The following is a 22,082-nucleotide window of genomic DNA, read 5'->3' as shown; positions in this document are numbered from 1 at the left end:
TCTTTTATTTTGATTATGTAATGAATAACAATATTGTCATTCCACACTAGGGTTCATAATATCGTGTGAATACCGATATCGTCATTCTATACTAGGATTTCGAACTAATCCTAAGTGGCTATGTTATATAAATTAGTTGATGATTCTATATTAGAATTCCGTACTAATCATAAATTATATAAATTAGTTCATGATTCAAGTATTAAAACAATCTCAAGATAACTAACACGTGTGATTACAAGAAGGGATAAACAAAAGACGAAAGAAAACAAAGTCAACTGAATTTCTGTGATAGGCTGAATCCGTGATGTCTTCTCCCCTCTCTCACTCTGTGTCAAATTGGGTCTAATAATATCTCTCTTAAACGTATTTTAATAAATGAATGCAAATACAAGGATATTTCCAAAACTGAATAAAATTTTAAAAGAAAAAACTAGTAACCAACTCTTGAAGTCTGTTCCTGGGATGATGCAACCGTAAACTAATTTTAAGACCATTTTTAGTCTTTTTCTACTCTATTTACTCTTTTTCTACTCTCAAAAAGAGTAAATAGAGTACGGTGTATGGAAAATGAATTCTAGAATTCAAATAACTTTTATTCCTTAAAATATATATTTACAGTTAGGTCTTCCATCGCTACTCTACATGAAAAAATCATTAATAGATTGAATGTGGCAATTCTATATATTTTACTTTTAGTTTAACTGAACTAGTATAATTTTTCCATCAAAATTTTGCAACTACATCAATTTTTAGAAGATCAGCAAATTGATTTATCTTGGACCAGAGAGTTCTATGGCCTGAACAAGCAACGAAGAGTCATCTGTGAGGTCCGAATATCGCTCTGATGAGGAAAGTTCATGTGATCTATATTTTGCTGGTTCAGTTTTCTGGGAGGCTTCCCATCTCTCTGCAAGTCCATCGCCTTCAAGCATCCGTACGACTTCAGACATTTTTGGTCTGTGTGCTGGGAGGTACTGAGTGCACAAAAGAGCCACTTGAACAATTTCTTCCAGCTCAAGTACATCATACTTGTATTTTAAATCCTTGTCGACTAAAATATCAAGCTTCTTTCCCTGGTGAACCTTTTTAACCTGCATTACATTTGAATACCATATAATAGACCAATTTGATAAGTTTAAGGCCAAAGAGTTAATGAAGTGTAGGATTTTATATAATGTTTTTCTCACCCAATCTAAGATTGCACCTTTCTGATTAGCTGCCTTGCCAAATTCCAAGGCTCTTTGTCCTGTAACTAGTTCTAGCAGAAGGATCCCGAATCCAAAAACATCCGTTTTCTCAGAGGACTGGCCAGTTGAGAGATACTCGGGAGCGATGTGCCCCACAGTGCCCCTAACTGCTGTAGTAACATGTGAATCCTGGTGATCCAAAAGCTTTGCCAGTCCAAAATCTCCTACAACAGCCTCAAAATATTCATCAAGCAATATATTGGCTGCCTTAACATCTCTGTGTATTATCTTCGGGTCACACTGCTCATGAAGGTACAACAATCCCCTCGCAGCTCCCAGTGCAATTCTCTTCCTTAGGCCCCAATCAAGGACTGGTTTTCCTGTTAATGAAGCATGAAACAAAAGAAATCTCCAGAAACTTTGGCATTATGAATAACTAGGGAAAAGATGTGTAAGAAACTAACAATATGCTCACCACGGATACCTTTAAGGCGTGAAGCAACACTTCCATTGGACATATAGGGGTAAACTAGAAGTTTCTCTGTGGCAGTCATGCAAAAACCATAGAGCCTGAGCAGATTTCGGTGCACTGCTAAGCTGATCATCTCGATTTCAGTTTGGAATTGCTTTTGACCTCCACTAGTACTACCATCTTTAAGCCTCTTGACAGCCACAGCAGTACCATCTTGAAGACAACCTTTGTAGACATCTCCAAAACCACCTTGCCCCAACAGATTTTTACTACTGAAATTCTCCGTTGCAATCTGAAGTTCCCTGAATGAGAACTTCTTTATATTTCCAATACTGATTTCCTCATGATGTCCATCTGAGATTTTAATGAGAGTTTCAGTTATTGGGGGCACAACAAATACTCAGTCGAAAACATTTAATGCTTTAGACTGTCAAGATTTTTTGATTCAAACAAACCTTTGACATCAAAAAATAACTGCTGGTTATGCCTGTGCCTCCACCACAGATATAGCCCGAATCCAAAGATTAGCAATGAGATTAATACAATGATTGCACCAATGACCATGGCAAGTTTGTGACTTTTTGGCCTTCCAGGATGCAGAGCAGCTTCAAAAACACAAACAATACGAGTGAGGATAATAGCAGTTCTTCAAAGCAAATATTAAAAAATAAAATCAGTATAAAAGATTTACCAATACATAGAAATAGAATCAGATATACAGAGACTAAGAATGCAATATCACAAATTCCTTACATTGAGTGTTATTCAGGGACATAGACATCGGAATTAGTGTTGTTCCATTGCAATCAGGCTCCACCCCAGTTGCACATATATTTGTATTTCCCACAATGCTGTAAAAATCACAAGAAACAAAGAAACCAGATGGATGCTCAGCAATCTAGTTCAGTCTTGTAGAATTCAAGGGGAAGACCAAAAGAGAAAATAGCATACATAAAAGCTTACTTGAATGCTTTAGAAGAAATTCTGGGAACAGGGGCACTCAAGTTGTTGAAAGACAAGTCTCTGAAATTTATTTATACTAAATTCGTTACAAATTACTCGGGATGTTTTCTTCGTATAAAAGGCAAAAACGGAAGGACCAAGAAGAGAGAAGATAATTACACTAAAGTAAGCCTACTCAAATTGGCCAACGACTCCGGAATTTCGCCTGTTAGACTGTTATTGTTAAGCCTCCTAGAGGTTTTGAGAAACTTATCAGAAACCATTAGAGAAATATATATGGTATATTGGCATTTTCTTCAATTCTGTTCTTACATGTACTGCAGACTTTTCAAATGACCTAGAGAGGAGGGAATTCCACCATAGAAATTATTATCAGAAAGATCAAGTGTCTGTAGCTTCCAGAGCCATCCCATCTCTACAGGAATTTGTCCTGATATATTATTGTTCTGAAATAGCCTGTAAGAAATCATCTACCAAACTAAGTAAACACAAATTTTACAAACTTACAAGAAATGTTGAGTTGTAAAATGCTTGGGGGCTGGAGCAAGATTGCTTACACAATCTGGAGATTTGTTAAGTTGCCAATGCTTGGAGCAAGATTGCCAGACAACCTCTGGCTAGGAGTTCCTCTGAGGGGAAAAGCACCATTACTTTCATGTACATTACTTGTTACCAATAAAAATTGCAAAATACTTGGCTACAAACTTACAGGCCAATGACCAGACTTTCAGCAGAACATGTAATCATTGTCCAGCTACAAGGATCAACAGCATCAGCATCCCAGTTATCAAGAACACCATGAGGATCAACCAATGAGGCTTTTATGGCCATTAATGCTTGCACTATAACGTAAAAATTCTGTCACGAAAAATATATAATTAATTCAAATTAAGCCTAGAGAAGTCATTTATTTACATCTTACCTTCAAAGTTTACACCTTTGGATGAAAGTAGGCCATCTGCAGAACATGAAAGCCACAGGAAAATAAGAAACCAGAAAGGAGCCTCTGTCTTACTGCTCATCTCCATCCGGATTTTTGAATATAATTATTATGAATCATAAATTTAGTTTGAAGAGCAGGCCTTATATAATACCTCAATTAAACAGAAAAAAAGGTGCTCAGTACTATGTGTAGTATATTAGCAGCATGCTCTCTTTAACTAGGGTTGTATTGTAAAGTAAGGAATACTATATATATTTGGCCATGAACAAGACACACAAAAGTACTCAAAAACCAGTTAAAATCCAACAGCAAAGACATGAAAATGGTGGTGGTGGGCCAATCATTCATTTTCATTACATGAGTAACTGAGAATTTACAGCTTATTGTCAAGTTTTTAAATCAAGACAAGTACACACCAACATGCTAATCAATAAAACATGGGCCAATCACTCCATTCCAGGTTAAGTGTACCTAAAAAGCTTTATATATTTTCTCAATGTCTGCATATACTAATTACCATTTTTATTATAATTATAAAATATGCAATTCACAGATATGGGTTAGATAGTGATTTGGTCATCTTGTAGCCTAGATATGTGTGCTTAATTTGTTGTGTCTTAGTGGATTATGTTGGAGTAATCAAGAAGTTGGAAAATGGCTAAGCAGAAAAGTATAAAGAGTGGGGATGACATTAGGAATCTTAACATTCCTTGAGCTTGGACAATGGACTTGACATGTTGATATTGCAGTAGATTTGGTATGGGAAACATAGTAAAGAATGTGAGGATCTCAAGGTTTAGTTGAGATTGATGAGGACTGATGGGCTTCTTTCACCTTCCTATGACACTAGAATAATACTAGTAATAATACTACAACCTACTGCCTGTTAATGACAGAGTTTGATGTTAACATTATAGTCTAGCCTGCTAAATTGTGATGTGCTTCACTGATCCTACCAAACAACTTGACACGCTTATTATTGCTTTCAGCAGACAGCCATTCCAAAAGCTAATCAAAATCTAAAGGAACTCTCCCTTTCACAAGCATAAGCTGCTTATTTCTTTCTTCCTTTCCCTTGCCACCACTCCACTCAACATCATTCGGTTTTGTTCAAAATACAACACCTTATTATTAAATCTTAAACTCATTACATATCATCATTAGCGATACTTAGGCCCTGTTTGGGAAATAGCGGTTAGCGGATTGAATTAGATGTTTTGACTAGCAGATTGAAATAGATGTTTTGACTAGCGGATTGGATTAGCGGTTTATTGTAAAACTGTTTGGAAAATAGCTGTTTGATTAGCTTTTTGTGACACATATCAAAACCACTAACCCAAAAAACTCCTCAAAGTAGCTTTTTAAAAATTAGCTTTTTGAGTCAAAACCTCTATTTCAATCCAATAACTGTCAAACACTAGCATTAACGGATTAGAATGGTCAAACCTCTAAATCACCCAAAACCTCTAATTTTACCCTAATCTTCTAACTTCCAAACACGACCTTAATAATGCTTGTGAGTTAAAAATGAGAGAACTGGAAATCAAACAGAGATAGATTCTAAAGCAAGTCCGATAAGCAGAAACCAGTTTCTAGGAAAATTGACCTAACAGAGGAATAAACCAAGATACATAAATATTGAAAATGACAAGATAACAGCTGGGTATAATTGTCCCCTTATTATTCTTTGCATCAAGGAAGCCGATAAAAAGCCTTCACATTAAAATCCAAAAAATTAAAGAAAGATAAGATTATAAGAATCTAGCGTATTGTATGTCTTTCTCTACGAAAGTTTGGCTTTCCATAAAGAGGAAAACAATATATAGTGGGAATCTGTATTATTAACAGAAATTAAGAATTACAATTTACATGAACATGGGGCATGCATGACAATGAAATAAGATTGCATCTATGGACACGTATTTCATTTCAAATTTTAGATTTCAAATAACATAATTTGATATGTAACTTCAAATTCTCGATTTTATACCAGCATTTGAATGTTCAGGATTTCAAATAAAATCCAAATTTAATTTCTTTGTGTGTCTCCTGACGAGTCATCTGATCAAATTCAAAATTTGAAATGAAATCCAAGCTCGTAAACATGGCGTAATATATTTTGTAGCATGGGTGATTGTGATTCCCGTCTTGTTAACACTCTCTTACCAGTACTTTATAGAGTACACATGTGGGCTGCGGAAGCATCCAAGAAACATAATTGCGCTGCATTCAAATACAGTATATACATGTTAATATAAAGCTCTATTCTAATCGTTTCGGGTTAGAGAGGTAAATTATGGCACGTATTGAGGTACAAAATGCTGAAAATGAGTCATGTAAAAATGTATAGTTCACGGTGTTTTGATCAGCACTGACAAGTCTACTTCATCGGTCGATGATGAAATCCATAAATTTCCCCATACCCCAGCCACTGACGCACCCAGCTCCATCAAATTCAGTATTGTACTCATTTGTCACAATTATGCTTATGCTGCTCATTGCTTCATGTGTCACTTTCTAAGCTGCCTCCAATTATTTAATATATTCATGATATAGATATCGGAAATCGGTTATCAGAATTTTATTGAATAAGTTAAGAATTTATAATGAAATTAATGTGTAAAAATCAATAAAAAAAATTTAGAACCATGAATATATTGACTTAATACACTGAATTTGATCTGATAAGTGACCGATGGAATCTAACCTGGCCGAATTTTGTTAATTCTATAACGGTCTAAGGTAAGATGTCAGTGTCATGTGTATGAATGCCATATCACTTTAATGAGCTTCATATTACTATTTCTGATTTTCGTAATGATATTCTTATGTGCTGTTTGGCAACGGCTTAAAAGCCGGCTTCTGGGTTTATAAGTTAGGATTACTTATTTTCGTACCGTTTGTGTAAGAAATCAAGAAGTACTTATAAAAAGTTAGGAATGCTAGCTTTTGTTTCAGGGTTTCTACTTATTTATCAAACACCTTAATCACTTATAAGTCTTAACTTGATTCTAACTTCTACTCCACTTATTTATTTTAAGCAAGAAGCATTTATTTTAAGCTCACCCAAACGACCCCTTATTCTAATTTTTTTTGTGTTAAGTTCTAAGTAACATAAATCCTTGTGATATTTATGTATAAATAGAACATTCTCTCCCACCACTTTATCTACTAAGATGAGAAAGAATCTGGCTTTGCTTTAAAGCAAAGTAAAGGGACATACTTTACTCTGGAATGCATTGCTTCAGTAGTCTTTTCCTCATTCTAAATTTGGTATGCTTACATGAGCCAAGAGCTGTTGAAATGTTTGAAAAGCCCACAACGCATATAAAACTGTATTAGGCCGGTGATGTTTTTATCAGGATTTCTTAATAACTATAGATTTTTTTTACATGTACAAATCTCATCTACAACTCGTTAACACGTGAACTTGGAACACATTTGATATATAAAAACATTCAATATTTTATTAGAAGAAATAAATAAAAAAGAACTCCACCCCTCCTCTTTGTTCATACATTATGCATGGTTCCGCTAACAGAGCAGAACCCAAATTTAAAAGCCTCTAGAAACATGAACATGAAACTAACAAAGAAAACAATAGCACTAAAACGCAGAGCGTTCGTGCGTGTTGGGGTAAAAATGGAAGGATGGAGGGGAGCTGATGCGCTATGCATGCATGCTTCTTCATTTCATCCCGGTTGCCTCCTTAGCACTATCAGCCATATTTGATGCCATCTCCTTCATTTGCCCACCCGTCTGCAAACACGAACACGTAATTATCAGCAAATATATACACATCCACAATACTTAAGACTGTAATATTCGATTAATTCAGCTTGGAACTGTTAATTTTTTTTCTAGAAAATAAAATTGCAAATAAAATATATTGCTACTACCTCCTGCATCGATTGCTTCATCTGACCGCCTGCATTGCTGATGCTGTCCATCATCTGGTTGCCTTTCTCCTACAGTTGAGAAAATATAGCAAATTATCAGTGCATGCAGCACAAGAAAACAAGGATAAATTAGATCGAGAATATGTCAGTATTGTAAAAATAAAAAGTGGGAATCGGACTTAATCGGTGAAGTCACGGAACAAGGACATCAATTGAATTGATCAGGGATTAACTAGAGATTTAATCAATTCGACAAGTTACGGAACATGGATTAATCGGATTAATCACCAACTTTTAGATAGAAGAATATGTATATGCTATGACCTGAGTTTTCTCGGAGGCCTCGTTAGCCTGGGCCTTCATGTTGTTTTGTTGTTGTGCATTCATGATTGATGATGATATTTGAAGTGAAATATTCTTCTTCTGCTACAAACTTAACTCACAGCAAATCTTGTTGTGTTCTGTGGATTGAGGTGGATTGCAAGTGTTTATATAGTGTTTCATTCCCATGGAATGTCTGACAAGTGTATGGCTCAACCACTTAATTGTTCAATTTTAAGGCCTCTTTTTTTGCCCTCTGACTAGCTACTAGTGTTGAATATTACCTTGATCTGTTCAAGTGCATTGATACGCTAGCTCATGTATTTTTTAGCAAATATAATAATTATATTAATAAACCACAAAAGTTAACTAGAAGAGTAATTTGATATTTTTTTTATAAAGATTACTACATGTTTTACACTGAATAATTATTTTAGAGCGTAAGCAAATTACAGTAGAAAATGTTTTATCACAACTTATATATCGGTTGTATATCTGCTTTAAATAGATAAGGGGATGCTGGAAATCTAGTGCAAGAACGAACTCTTGTCAGCACAATTCATGCGATAAAAGAACCAAATTCGTACTGGACCTTATTTTTGCTGTATTTTGTTCACATAGTTCCCCGTCAAGTGAAATAAATTTTTGTTATTGATATTTCTTTAGAATATTAATTAGATTCGTCCCCCAGTTATATTAAATTTATATATAAATAAATATATTTAAATAATTTATTCAAATTTTGAAAATGATAATTAATATAATATAATAAATATTATGATAAAAATAGTTATTATAACACTTTGTTCAAGTCACCTAAATAAGTATTAAAAAAATCAAGTGACATAAAACATAGGAGATGTTGCACAAATGTTAAATAATTAAATTGTGCGAATAGTATTGAAAAATGTTAAAAGAATGTGAATGGAGAGAGAATCAGTGAAGGTGAAATAAAGCTTTTTTTAAAAATTTGACACTTAAGAGTATTGATGATGTCATCTATTGCATGAACGCTTGACATATGCGTCTTGTGTTTTAGTTTTAGTTACAGAGAAGATTTTAACTCGCTGTCTGAAATAAGGAACTGGCCAAATGACTCTATATTCAATGGATCATGTCCTCAGCATAACTACATAGTATATCAGAGTTTTTCTCCCTTACATATGGTGACCAAAAATTAATGTCTCTTCTCCTATGGTTAAATTGATTTAGGTGGACTAAATTAATATAACTTATCAAGATCTCTCATCAAGAGGTGCCAGCACTCGGCAGTATAGCTCCAGTTCTAAACTCAATCCCGCGGGATGATATGCTGAATCACCCTTTCCAGACCAAATTCTTCTGCCAGGCGCTTTAGGTTGGTAGCAGCAGCATCTCAACATGAGCAAGCCTGCAAAACATGCTCAGTGACTTAAACTAAACAAAAACTTACAACATTCGTGTGAAGGACTTGTTATTGACCTATGTTTCCTGCCAAATAGATTTTTCAGACAGTTAAAAAAAGGCTTTTACATTCATGCTGAAACATAATATAGTTTCCCTCGAAAAAGCAAGAGAAAAACTTGGTGTACACAACATTTGCAAACAATTAGGATAGATAAAGAAATGATCATCAACAAACATCTCAAATATTCAACTAAACCTTTTAAAAATGCGAGGTAGTTAATTGTTATGTCAGACTTTCATTTTGTTTCCTAATATTTTGTCAACAATCTTCGATTTTCTGTGTAGAAAAAAGGTAATTCCCACATAGTGACAGACAAAATGTAACAAGAATTTATCAGTGGTTAGTGTATAAAATAACAGATAGAACTTAACTAAAAGCCAACTGACCAGGTCTCCCCACTCTATCATCTGGAGAAAAAGAAGCCATAAAACTCTAAAAAAACGGTTGATCAACAGCTTCTTTAATGAACCAGTCACATACAACATGTGGAAGTTCTGATCATTGCAAAAAGTTAATTTATATTTTACTTATTTGAATAGTACAATTTTGTCAGTCATTAATTTAAAAAGAATTGTTCATTTGTCACTTTATCCTCCAAAGTGGTATTTGAAATTGAAGGCATCAGGATTCAGGAGACTTCCTACTTCCTGCTTGTTGCCCACAAAATACTGATTAGAGAAGAAGCACTGGGGGCAACTCAAATTAACCAAAAGTGAGCAATTTTTCTCTTGCATGTTCAAGTACTCAGGAAAGAAAACTTGCAAGTAACGCGAAATTAAACCCAGGAATGATAAAATGAAGCGAGCTGAGATAATAATTTAGGGCAAATTGAAAAGAGCTGTACACTTAAAAACCTTACAAATTACCCAAGAAAATATAGTCAAATCATATCAGATAATATCTACCTTAAATTATGTTTCCAATAGATATCCAGAAATACCCAAAGATATTTTATCAGACCTAATTACAACAAATATACAAAATACATAATACTTACTGTATAAACTAATTATAATCAGATGAAACAAAACCCATTATATATGATTTCAGATATATTTCAAAAGTTAATTACTGAATGAGTTCTCAAGAAATTTTAAGTCTAAACTGTATAAAGATAAACTATATAAGAGCACTGTAATCGTGAGATTATTTACACGAAGTATTGTATTAAAGGACAGAGGTTCAGAGGTTCGTGTAACAAAAATATTCCCTAGACATATAATTAACAAATTTTTTCTGAATGCAGAATGAAAATTATAACGACTGGTAAAATTTTAAATAATAAATTTAAATTAGCCGTAAATAATTGTCGGTTATATATATTATCTGTTACGTGGTTTAATTCAATTAGTTGTACATGTATGTGCGTTGGTTCCTGCTCTTGATTTTATTATATTATTTTATTAATATTCTCTTAAATGGATTTGTATTTTTGAAAAATAAACATATGACTGGAAAAAATTATTTTAATTGCTTTATAATAAGAATAAATATTTTTACAAAATTATAAATTACTAAAAATATTATTTTGATATGAAAATGATTTTTAAATGTTTTCTGAAAGTAATTAACTTCTAAATTGCATATAAATTTCAATAATGCTCTATAAATCCTGAAATCTTTATTTTATTAGTTTTATAATATCCCGGGATTTATAAAAATATTTCGGTAATTTTCGGGAGAAGTCTTACTAATAAGTTATTTTCGTAATTAGTTAAAAGCAGGTGTAGTAATCGGTGAGTCAGCTAGTCAACACATGACTGCTCTTGGAAGTGTATAGCAGATTATTTAGTGAAAAATGAGTAAGATTAGTTATAGTTAATATTAGCGGATAATTTTATGTTAAGATTGGAGTATAAATTAGGATCAGATATAAATCCTTTATCTAATGGCAACCTTTATATATGTCATGTGCACGACTGGGACGATTGGGATTAAATTAACATTTAAAGGGAACACAAATTATATTAACTGGATTTGAAAGTGAGTGCTAAATTAAATTTAAGTTATATTTTAGTTGGTTTAATAAATTTTAATGAAAACTTGAGTCACAACTCACAAGCCAATAGTAATTATTTAAAATTGACTTTCTTCAATAACAACCTAGACTGGACTCATGTGTAGGGCTGTAAATGAGTTGATACGCTCGATAACCGCTCGGTGTTCGGTTTGAAGAAACCTCGGTTTGACCTCGGTTTGATTCATAAACGAGTCGATCTTGAGCACAATTTTAAGGTTCGTTTTATAAACGAGCTGAACTTGAGCACAGTAGAGTTCGACTCGATAGTTCGCGAACAAGTTCGAATTATGAGTTCGTGAACATGGTTCGTGAAATTGGCTCGTGAACATGGCTCGTGGATGTGGGAGCTAGGAAGCACGGACACGGCAAAAAAGCTGCCGTATGCGTGTCGGACACGGCTGACACGGGGACACGGCACCGACACGGCTGAGTACGTATCCGATACGCCATGTGGCGTGTCGGAACACAAATGCAGCCGACATGCAACCAAAACCTCTGCCCAACTTTAAAAAAGGCCCAGTAATGTTTATAACCTAATATCAATTGTCTTTTATATGTATACAGATTCTATATGTATATAAATGTTTAGCTATCTCCCTCTGCTCTTCATCTCTCAGTCTGATATATATACAGAAAAGCCTATATATACATACATTTTATATATCTATTTGCTAAAGATCACTTGATTATATAAATATACGAGTGGGACAATGAGTTCAAGTGCGAAGTTGTTTAATATTCAACATATATAAATTATATATTTTATATTACTTTTTTTTTTTGCCGTGTCCCGTATCCAGGACTCTTCGCTGATTGGCGAATCCCCGTGTCCCGTGTCCCGTGTCGCCGTACCCGAGTCGGTGCTTCCTAGTGTGGGAGTTTTATTCATGGATGATTTATTATGAATTTATGATTCCTTAGAGCATAAATTAAAATACTATTAGAATTTTATTTTTTTTTAATTAAATTAAATAACAAACAAGCTCGTAAATAAATTTATGAGCATAAGCTAGCTCGTTAGCAAAATTTATTAAACAAGCTCGTGAACAAAATTACAGAGCAAAATTTGTGAGACACGTTCGTGAGCGTAAGTTATGAGCAGTTCGTGAGCAAAAGCTCGTGAGACATGTTCGTGAGCGGTTCACGAGCCGTTCGTGAACAGAATTATTCCTTAATGAGTCGATACTCAAACAATATTTTTGGCTCGATCCAAGCTCGAGCTCGAGTTCGAGCTCGCTAATTTTTTAACAAACGATACACGAGCACTCTAGAGTTCGGTTCGGCTCGGCTCATTTACACCCCTACTCATGTGGTATATATTAAGTGTATATAACATTTTAAACTTTTTTAGTTATTAAGTTGGAACCTTAGTGTAGTAGTTTAAATCTAATATTTGAAGATTAATCTATAGATAGTTAAGTACTTTAAAAAGAAGTATGATTCTGATTTTATGCAACTAAAATGGGATTTCAATTTAAAAAAAGGAATTACTTTTACTAAACTATTATGTTAAGGAAATATTTATTTCAGGTCATCATTGAGTAGCATCGTGATTAAGTGGCAGCTAGTTTAAAAAGGTAAGTTGGAGCATACAATGGTTGTGATATATGACTGGTATTGGTAAGATTTAAGCAGCCAAGGTTTAAGGTAAAATGAGGCATATTTTCACTTTTGGATAGAATACTTTGAGTTGTTGGAATTTGAATTTGTTAAATTGGTTGTTGGTACTAGAGTAAAACAGGTGGATAGTCTGATAACTTGAGGAGATGATGCCGAAATTTCATTAGAAATTATAAATACTTTAGCTATAAGAAATATATGGGGGCTAATAACCAATATCCTATATTTAAAATCTAAATATGTTATATGTTAAATGAGCAAGAATAATTACTATGAAGTTATATGAGATTATGTGATATACTAAAATGCTACATGTATGCCTATCATGTTTATTATAGAAATAACAAGTAATTTTGGATTTTATGTAAAGAATTTAGTGTGTTCGGGAAATTCCATATCAGGGTTTCTTTGTGTTGATCTAGAGGTCGTATAAATATGTAATCCCTATGTCATACTTAAACCGGATTGATCTTAGGAAGGGGTTGTAGTGAGATGTAACTATGTAAATTAATGCTCAGCTTTAGTTTCTTTCTGCTTTAGTTTTATTTCATCTCTTTTATGACACTTAAATTCTAGACCCTGGAATTTGAGGCTGTCACGTTTGGTATCAGAGCTACAGGTTTAAGTCACAGAAATATGATAGAGAAGTAGAAACATTTAAAAAGATAATATTGGATTAGGAACTTGAGTCATAAACTCATATAGAGTAAAATAGCTAAGATTACCGGATGTAATCTCAATTAATTTAACTGGGTTTGTTACCAGACTTACTAACATGTATATCATGTGTATGTATATATATATTGTTGCAACATCCAATTGAAATCTCGGATACTTCTGACATTCCACCCCAATCTGACACGGATTTCTCGGAATATGTGGTAGACTCAATCCAGTCGCAGACACCTGCCCCTGCCCCTGCCCCGGAACCCTCACCCTGCCAAAATGGGTTCGCAGGTCTCTTTCAGCCATTAGGGACTTTCCACCTGGGTGCGGTTATAATGTCACACCTCCTACACCCTCCTACAGGCTACACCAGCACAAACACCGCCAGGACGGGCACCCCCTTCCAGTGAACCACAAGAGTTTCCTGCCCTTGTCCCCCATCACGTATATTATGCCATGGTGTTGGACAGAGAGTACCTCTATGCTAGAAATGTTGAGTTGGGTTGTATAATCTGTGGTCTCTTCATCCATGGGATATACCACACCTTCAAAAGATGTGCGAGCTCGGGTTAGAGCTCTATATGATGTGGCTATCCAGCAAGCAACAGGTTTAGGCGTGTTCTGCCGAGGAGGCTAGGATTCAGTTAGTCTCGTGGAATGGCTTATCCCCCGACTTCAGTTCCTTGGGGGTAGTTTCTAGATATAAGTGTGCTATTGGAGTTGGATCAGTGTGCTTACAGGATCCGAGACTCCTGTAGGTTTGATGTGTACTAGTTTGGGATGTTTTGGTTTTAGTGTGCTTTGGCTATATAGTATAGCCACATTTTTGTTCTGTATCGGCTAGTAATCGCAGACTTATATGTGTATTTAATACTTTCTAGACTCTTTAATCTAATTACCTATGTTTGTATAACATTTTGTCGTATAAATTTCGTTACTTATTCTCGAAATATACGACAAGATGTTATACAAACATAGATAATTAGATTCTTTAGTCTAGAAAGTACTAATACACATATAAGTCTGCGATTACTAGCCGATACAGAACAAAGATGTGGCTATACTATATAGCCAAATCACACTAAAACCAAAACATCCCAAACTAGTACACATCAAACCTACAGGAGTCTCGGATCCTAAGGGCACACTGATCCGACTCCAATAGCACACTTATATCTAGAAACTACCCCAAGGAACTGAAGTTGGGGGATAAGCTATTCCACGAGACTAGCCAACCGAACCCTAGCCTCCTCGGCAGAGCACGCCTCTAGACCCGTTGCTTGCTAGATAGCCACATCATATAGAGCTCTGACCCGAGCTCGCACATCTTCTGAAGGTGTGGTATATCCCATGGATGAAGAGGCCACTGCTTATACGACCCAATTAAACATTTCTAGCATAGAGGTAGTCTCTGTCCAACACCATGGCATAATATACGTGATAGGGGACAGGGGACAGGAGCAGGAACGGGTGTGGTAGCGCGGGGACGGGTGTGCTTTCGTGCAGTGTTAAGAAGGCGCGGCATTTGTAAATGTTAACTTAAAATTAGCAGGTGAGCATAAATACGCTCATCAAGTATAGAAAAAAAACAAATTATAAAGTAGTTAAATGATTGAACCGGAAGTATACAAACTAAAACATGCTTTCAAATCCAAATTCATAATCAATTTTGACTTGTGTCAACTCTTCAAATTATCAGATATATTGGACATTTTAAAAGTTATCAACTTATCATAGATGATCAGTCTATTGATAACTCGGACATTGCTTACACAAATGTCCTAAATTAAAATTTCATCCGGAACTAAAGACTAGCTAGGTCTTTACACATTGCTGGGCCATCTAAAATGGACCTCTTACGCATCATTCAAGTTGGGTCGTTTAAGAATTATGAACCTCTTACGCAATCAACTAAGCTGGGCCGTTACAGGATAACGAACCTCTTGTGCTACTCCAATATCTGTTATTTTTACTTCCGGTTTTTGAAATTCTTGCTTTAATTTCAACTTAAGCCATTTCAAAGGAATTAGTTGTTTAACTATTGAAATTTATTTTATTTGAGCTTTGAAAACAAATACTAATAATGATTTTTGTTCAGTACCACATTTGGGGACAAAGGAATGGTTGTTTTCAAAAATATATTTAACTTCTCAAATAATATAGATTTTCCACTAGTGTTAATCAACTAAGATTTTGTTAAAGGAATTATTTGAGTCATGGCGTATAATAAACATAGGTAGAGAAGATCAAATATAATTAAAGTAGGGATAGCATCACTTGCCTTGATAAGCTAACTCACTAGTGGTTGGGCTTGGATGTCGATTGCTGACCGAAACCTACACCACAATGACCTTATCTTAATTAGCTATCTAACCTCAAAATCGTGCCAAAACTACTTGTTATTTCTATATTAAACATGATAGGCATACATGTAGCATTTAGTATATCACATAATCCCATATAACTCTATAGTGATTATTCTTGCTCATTTAACATATAACATATTTAGATTTTAAATATAGAATATTGGTTATTAGCCCCCATATATTCGTTATAGCTAAAGTATTTTTAATTTATAATGAAATTTCGGCAGCATCTCCTCAATTTATCGGACTATCCACCTGTTTTACTCTATACCAACAACCAATTTAACAAATTCAAATCCCAACAACTCAAAGTATTTCATTCAAAAGTGAAAAATATGCCTCATTTTACCTTAAACCTTGGCTGCTTAAATCTTACCAATACCAGTCATATATCACAACCATTGTATGCTCCAACTTACCTTTTTAAACCAGCTGCCACTTAATCACGATGCTACTCAATGATAACCTGAATAAATATTTCTTTAACATAATAGTTTAGTAAAAGTAATTCCTTTTTTAAATTGAAATCCCATTTTAGTTGCATAAAATCAGAATCATACTTCTTTTTAAAGTACTTAACTATCCATAATTTAATCTTCAAATATTAGATTTAAACTACTACACAAAGGTTCCAACTTATCAACTAAAACAGTTTAAAATGTTATATACACTTAATATATACCATACGAATGCAGTCTAGGTTTGTTACTGAAGAAAGTCAATTTTAAATAATTACTATTGGCTTGAGACTCAAGTTTTCATTAAAAAATTTTAAACCAACTAACATATAACTTAAATTCAATTTAGCACTCACTTTCAAATCCAGTTAATATAATTTGTATTCCCTTTAAATGTTAATTTAATCCCAATCGTCCCAGTCGTACACATGACATATATAAACGTTGCCATTAAATAAAGGATTTATACCTGATCCTAATTCAGACTCCAAGCTTCACATAAAATTATCCGCTAATATTAACTATAACTGATCTTACTCATTTCTCACTAAATAATCTGCTATACACTTCCTTATATACAAGCATATATCTACAACAAGTGTTCACATAAGCAGTTTGCGGGTTGTTCATATTTCTATTTCAAATTAACACTACTGTTTTACAGAGCCCAAACACAGCACAAGCAGGTTTTATACGTATATATACTATACACACATATCTGAAAGACAAGTATCCGAAAAGGTACCAGATAAGAATAGCTACGGAATAGTGTATACCGCTGATCAGAAAACGTAGTTAATTAGCCGAGGAAGTGAGGCATTGTATCAAGCTTCAAGAATAGATACGAAACAATTAGAAAAGAGAATAAAATCGTGATAATGAAATCTAGGGAGACAAAGCAGTATACAACCACTGTAATTAAAAGAGCCGAGGGAAGCATTGGGAACAACACAACCTCGAGCTGGATAAGAGTGATGGCGCAAACTTGGCGATGGTGGCGTCAGAATGCTCCTGCGAGACCCGACGGCGGAGAAACAATCCGGCAGACACAACGGGGATGAAGATTGAAGACACAGCAGCACCGGATTCGAACAGAAAACAGAAGTGATGTTGCGGGAGAAAAAGAGGGTGCAGATCGGAGTTGTGGAAAGATGATGGCAGGAGGCTGAAGGATGGTGAGGCGGTGAGATTGCAATCGAAAAGGGGGAGAGGTTTAATAAGTGAGTTGCAACGAAAGTAGTGTATGTGGCGTAAAACAAATGAAAGAGCACGCGTACGTGTTATATTCCAAGAGCAGTCATGTGTTGACTAGCTGATTCACCAATTACTACACCTGCAAGTTAAGATACATGTTATACACCTAACTGGCCAACTCCATACAAGATGCATAACAATAACTCACCAGCAAGTGGACAATATTGCTACTGGTATCGTGTCTAGCATCTTTGCTGCACATAGATTAAGCGATATTTTGCTTCTTCCAGAGAATCACGATTTCTCCCGATAGATCCATACCTGGGACCAGAACATGAAGGTTTTAGTTATGGAAGTGAAAGAAGCTCATGTGATGCAAAATGTTAAAAAAAGTAGATATAGTCCTTACACTACCAATCTTCAACACCCCACACCCACTTAACCTTCCCCATCACCAAACACCACACTTGTACATAAAGATTATATACCAAGTTCAGGTAGAAGGCTTATAGAAACGAAAAGCATGAGGAGTTAAGGCTCCATTCTCCATCATACCCTTTTTCAACCCAAATCTCATTATAAAAAATTTGCACTCACTCATTTTTCTTTTATATCTTCCCTCTTACCTCTATTGGTTACCTTCAATTTCTTTCCATTCCGTTCCATTCTATTACCCCCAACCAACACAACATTATTAGCATCAACATGTCAACAAGCTCAAGGCTAAGTTGTTTTGCAAATTAAAGAAACACTAATATTTCATCAACAACAAATATGAAAAACAAAAAGAAAATTCCAGAAACCATATTTATAGCAACCAGCCAACCATTGATGAACTTTAAACATCTTGATCTTGTGGGGATGAAAAAGATTAAAAAGTGAAAGTTTTTAAAATTCTTGCTTTGACCAGATAAAAAATGGCAAAATATTTTGTTAAAGAACTAAATAGCTGCTAGGAAACTGATGGGCAACATTCCAAGACTGACTGTATTATATGCCAGATAAGCAACTCGAATGAAGATCACATTGAAATGAATACATAGTATGCACTTACGAGCAATTGAAGACAATATCAGTCCATGCCATGGAACAGAACCAATATGGCTACAACACATTTCCAACGAAAGTTAATGTATAGAACAGGATGCCGGTCAAAGTTTAAGTAGTGTGCCTGTCAAAATTTAGGTAGAACACCTGCTATTTGTGTCAGCTCCAACTTGCTTGAGGGACATAATCAGTTATTACAGTTTGTTCTCAATAACAATTTTCAATGGCAGGCAAACCAAAACACCACTAACTTGAGATAAGCAAGTGTCAGCAAAACTCAGACGGAAATTTCTAGCAGGACAAGTTGCTCGAAATTTTGAGATATTTACTGTCTACCTCAGGTGTGCAATTTTAAGTGCTTTATTTCCTTCATAAGAGTCTTTGAGACAAGATTCTTACTCAAGACGAGATTCCAAAAAATATCCAATATGTCTTTATCATCGGCATAAGAGGCACTGAAACTTTTGTATATCTTTAGAGTTACCATTAACCTCCTCTTGTACATCTCATCCAAGAAACTTAGAGCAGCAGCTTGGTTTCCTACTTTTAAATAAGCATACGCCATACTAGTAAATACTACAGTATCTCCGAATACTCCCTCCCCTTGCATTACATTGAATAATCTTTGAGCACACTCAACCTTTTCCCTCTTACAAAATCTTCGTATCAGTGCCCTGTACAATGAAATGTCGGGAGAAAGACCCTTTTGGAGAAAATCCTTTGGCAAATTCATGACTACCTCTTCATTATTTTGGTTGCAGTAACCATCAACAAGCCATGAATACGTGCAATAACTTGGAGAAAATCCTGCACTTTGCATTGAAAACAACAGCTCTTTGGCAGTATCCATCTCAAGTTTCCTGCAGAAACCATGAATTAATGCCTTGTATGTGAATGAGTCGGGTTTTAATCCAGCTTCCAACATATTATTTTTAACTTTTAATGCTGACTTCATATCTCCTATCTTGCTGTACGCATTAACCAATGTATTACATGTAACATTGTCTGGTTCAATTTTTTTGTCATTCATCTCAATCAGGAGTCTATTAGCATCCTTTATCCTCCCTTCTTCACAAAGTTTGCGGAGAATGGAGTTGTAAGTAACAACCCCAAGATAGAGCCCTTTAGCCTCCATAGCCTCACGCAACTTTAAGGCTTCATCAAGGTCGTTCATTCTACAATAACCATCTATCAAAGTAGTGTATGTTACATGATTTGGAGTAACCCCTCTAATTTCCCTAAAGAACTGTAAAGCCTCTCTCATTCTACCTTCTCTGCAATAACCATATATTAAGGAATTATAAGTTACAATATCAGGACGCACCCCTCCGCTTTCCATTCTATTCTGAACACACAAAGCCTCATAATGCATACCTCTCTTGCAATACAACGAAATCAACGTATTATAAGTGAAAAGATCAGGGTCAATACCCTTGAGCTCCATCTCACTCAATAACTGTTCGGCCTTCTCTACATCCCCGGACTTGCAACAAGCATGAATTAACACATTATAAATATGTAAATTCGGAACCACCCCGACTCTAACCATTTTCTTAAACACTTTCCATGTCATATCAGTCAACCTATCCTTAACCAATGCATTCAAAACCACAGTACAAGCATGCAAATGTGGCGTAAACCCCTTCCCCCTCATATGCTCAAACACTTGAATCGATTCCTGAACCATCTTAGAATTTGCATAAAATATCATCAACCAGCTTAATACATGAGAATTAACATCAGGGTCATCATAGGCACTAACAACTGCATTCAAAACCGCAGGCGATGACAAGAAATCTTTAAGTGCAATCTTTTCAAGTAAAGTCTGAGCATCCCTAAAGTACTTGTGTCTAGTAAGAATGTGAATCATAGTCCAAGAACATTGTAAAGAATGCTTGTAATTAGGTATTGATTCGGCCCATTTAAAGAATGACCAAGAAACATTAAAGTTGTGTAATGAAGTATGAAAAAGTACCTGATTGATGGTGTTTGAATTAACAAAAGATTGTATCTTTGAGTTGAAAAGAGTGTCCCAGTGGCCTCTGACTACAATTGCAGAAGCAATTTTAACAAATTGGGTGTCACTGCTCAATCTTACTACACTACCCATCTTAATCAAAGGAAAGAATTGAACAGTGTTTAATTAGATATCGCAAGCTCTGAAGGGGTTGTTCTTGAGTTACCAGAAAGAAAGAGTGTTCTTTTGGGGATTTTGGTGATGGGATGATCAAATTTCATATGATTTTTATTGACGCTGATTATACACCCGCGTGCAATGCCAAATAATTAATAATTTATTATTTATAATTTTATTGTATTTTATTACTAATTTAATACATTGCTAAATGTTTACAGAAAAGCCTGAAGGGTCCGATAATAACTTATTGAAACTTGAAAGTTGATTAAATGTCTCCAAATAACTTATGACCAAAAAAAAATGTCTGCAAATAGCTGATATATAATTTTTACCCAACTAATTCTTGTTCATCAAATATAATTTATGAGTTTATGAATTACTTTCATATCAGTATCACATTATTTATATTATAATAATCGTAATCTCTTATTTTTATTTGAACAATTCTCATACATAATTTTTTCCTCGCACAAGATGAAACATAGTTTATTGCTCTACAAGTTTAATTAAAATCGATATTTAACTATTATATTAATTATACACTTAAACTCGATTCCACTTATGAGGAACAATCAAAAATTTCAATATCAAAATGTCATCAAACACATTATTATTTAATATTTAAATATATTAAATATAATAAATTTACGTAATAATATGTTGGGAATATACCATGCATACTATATTTTAGATGTAATATTCGTATTTTATTAATAATATTAATTTAGTAATTTGATTAGAAATAGAATTAATAATTAGATTAGAAAAAGATTAATATTAATTATTAGAGTTCTATTAGTACTAGGATTTTTAAAGGATTATAATTATATAATTAGTACTAAGATGTATATATGAGTTATGATTTGAGGTGCAAGCAGTGCGACACGTATTAATTGTATATTATAATTTTATATTTAGGTGCGGACTCGGGAGTTTAGCAGATTATTTACGGCTTCTCGGGAGTATTTGGTGTGCTAGTTTCGAGGTACGGATTCTATTCCTTTTATTCAGCGCTACTCCTTTCGATGTTAAATGATTTTGATTTGTCCTCTCTTTTGATCCGTCTGATTTGCTAAGTTTGTTCTGTGCTATTCATTTGACTGTTTTGATTTCCGAAAAATATTTTAAAAATTTGTTCTGAAAGATTGAAAAATTTGTTATGCGGTTTTCAAAAATTTTACAAAATATGATTTGCTCAGTTTATTTGAAATATTTGTACCATGTGATTTTTAAATTGTGAAAACTATTTTATTTATGTGAACCCTTAGAGAGATATAGGGTATACCGAGTTACCCAGCTGTAGGGGTACTACAGCCATGTCTTTGCGGCACCATTGACA

General features: G+C 34.4%; 2 protein-coding genes and 1 long non-coding RNA gene across 41 annotated transcripts; all 3 read right to left on the bottom strand.

The window, feature by feature from the left end:
- Positions 1-575: 575 nt before the first annotated feature.
- LOC108210476 (protein NSP-INTERACTING KINASE 1) lies at positions 576-3,791 on the bottom strand. 7 transcript variants are annotated; one of them, XM_017381778.2, is made up of 11 exons: positions 3,548-3,791; positions 3,335-3,467; positions 3,183-3,254; positions 2,938-3,081; positions 2,785-2,856; positions 2,626-2,685; positions 2,416-2,513; positions 2,118-2,267; positions 1,666-2,016; positions 1,191-1,570; positions 576-1,094 (listed from the first exon to the last, which is right to left on the bottom strand). In XM_017381778.2, the coding sequence occupies exons 1-11, from the start codon at positions 3,651-3,653 to the stop codon at positions 774-776; spliced, it is 1,887 nt and encodes a 628-aa protein (XP_017237267.1). In that variant the 5' UTR covers positions 3,654-3,791; the 3' UTR covers positions 576-773. The 7 variants fall into 7 exon arrangements, with proteins under 7 accessions (XP_017237267.1, XP_017237271.1, XP_017237268.1 ...); XM_017381782.2 differs by having other exon boundaries at positions 1,208-1,570; XM_017381779.2 differs by having other exon boundaries at positions 1,675-2,016.
- Positions 3,792-7,047: 3,256 nt separating this feature from the next.
- LOC135151704 (uncharacterized) lies at positions 7,048-7,932 on the bottom strand. The gene is made up of 3 exons (XR_010290585.1): positions 7,792-7,932; positions 7,468-7,536; positions 7,048-7,327 (listed from the first exon to the last, which is right to left on the bottom strand). It is a non-coding gene; the product is annotated as an uncharacterized LOC135151704 (long non-coding RNA).
- Positions 7,933-8,860: 928 nt separating this feature from the next.
- LOC108214623 (pentatricopeptide repeat-containing protein At5g38730) lies at positions 8,861-20,854 on the bottom strand. Of its 33 annotated transcripts, none has more exons than XM_017386733.2 (6): positions 18,614-20,854; positions 17,768-17,880; positions 17,276-17,698; positions 17,111-17,194; positions 15,823-15,877; positions 8,861-9,258 (listed from the first exon to the last, which is right to left on the bottom strand). In XM_017386733.2, the coding sequence occupies exon 1, from the start codon at positions 20,714-20,716 to the stop codon at positions 18,944-18,946; it is 1,773 nt and encodes a 590-aa protein (XP_017242222.1). In that variant the 5' UTR covers positions 20,717-20,854; the 3' UTR covers positions 8,861-9,258; positions 15,823-15,877; positions 17,111-17,194; positions 17,276-17,698; positions 17,768-17,880; positions 18,614-18,943. The 33 variants fall into 33 exon arrangements, with proteins under 33 accessions (XP_017242222.1, XP_063945144.1, XP_063945155.1 ...); XM_064089074.1 differs by having other exon boundaries at positions 17,142-17,194; XM_064089085.1 differs by having other exon boundaries at positions 8,861-9,178; positions 17,142-17,194.
- Positions 20,855-22,082: the final 1,228 nt, after the last annotated feature.

This window comes from Daucus carota, chromosome 3, assembly GCF_001625215.2.
Source record: "Daucus carota subsp. sativus chromosome 3, DH1 v3.0, whole genome shotgun sequence".
NCBI classification, from domain to species: domain Eukaryota; kingdom Viridiplantae; phylum Streptophyta; class Magnoliopsida; order Apiales; family Apiaceae; genus Daucus; species Daucus carota.
This window is presented reverse-complemented; position numbering and strand designations above follow the sequence as displayed.

Bases quoted from the DNA above. Each gene is read 5' to 3' on its own strand.
- LOC108214623 (XM_017386724.2), bottom strand. From the start codon at position 20,716: ATGGGTAGTGTAGTAAGATTGAGCAGTGACACCCAATTTGTTAAAATT.
- LOC108210476 (XM_017381775.2), bottom strand. From the start codon at position 3,653: ATGGAGATGAGCAGTAAGACAGAGGCTCCTTTCTGGTTTCTTATTTTC. The intron at 2,268-2,415 runs GTAAGGAATTTG...GTGTTTTTGAAG, and splicing joins GTCCCTGAATAACACTCAAT to CTGCTCTGCATCCTGGAAGG. The intron at 1,571-1,665 runs GTGAGCATATTG...CTTCATTAACAG, and splicing joins ACGCCTTAAAGGTATCCGTG to GAAAACCAGTCCTTGATTGG.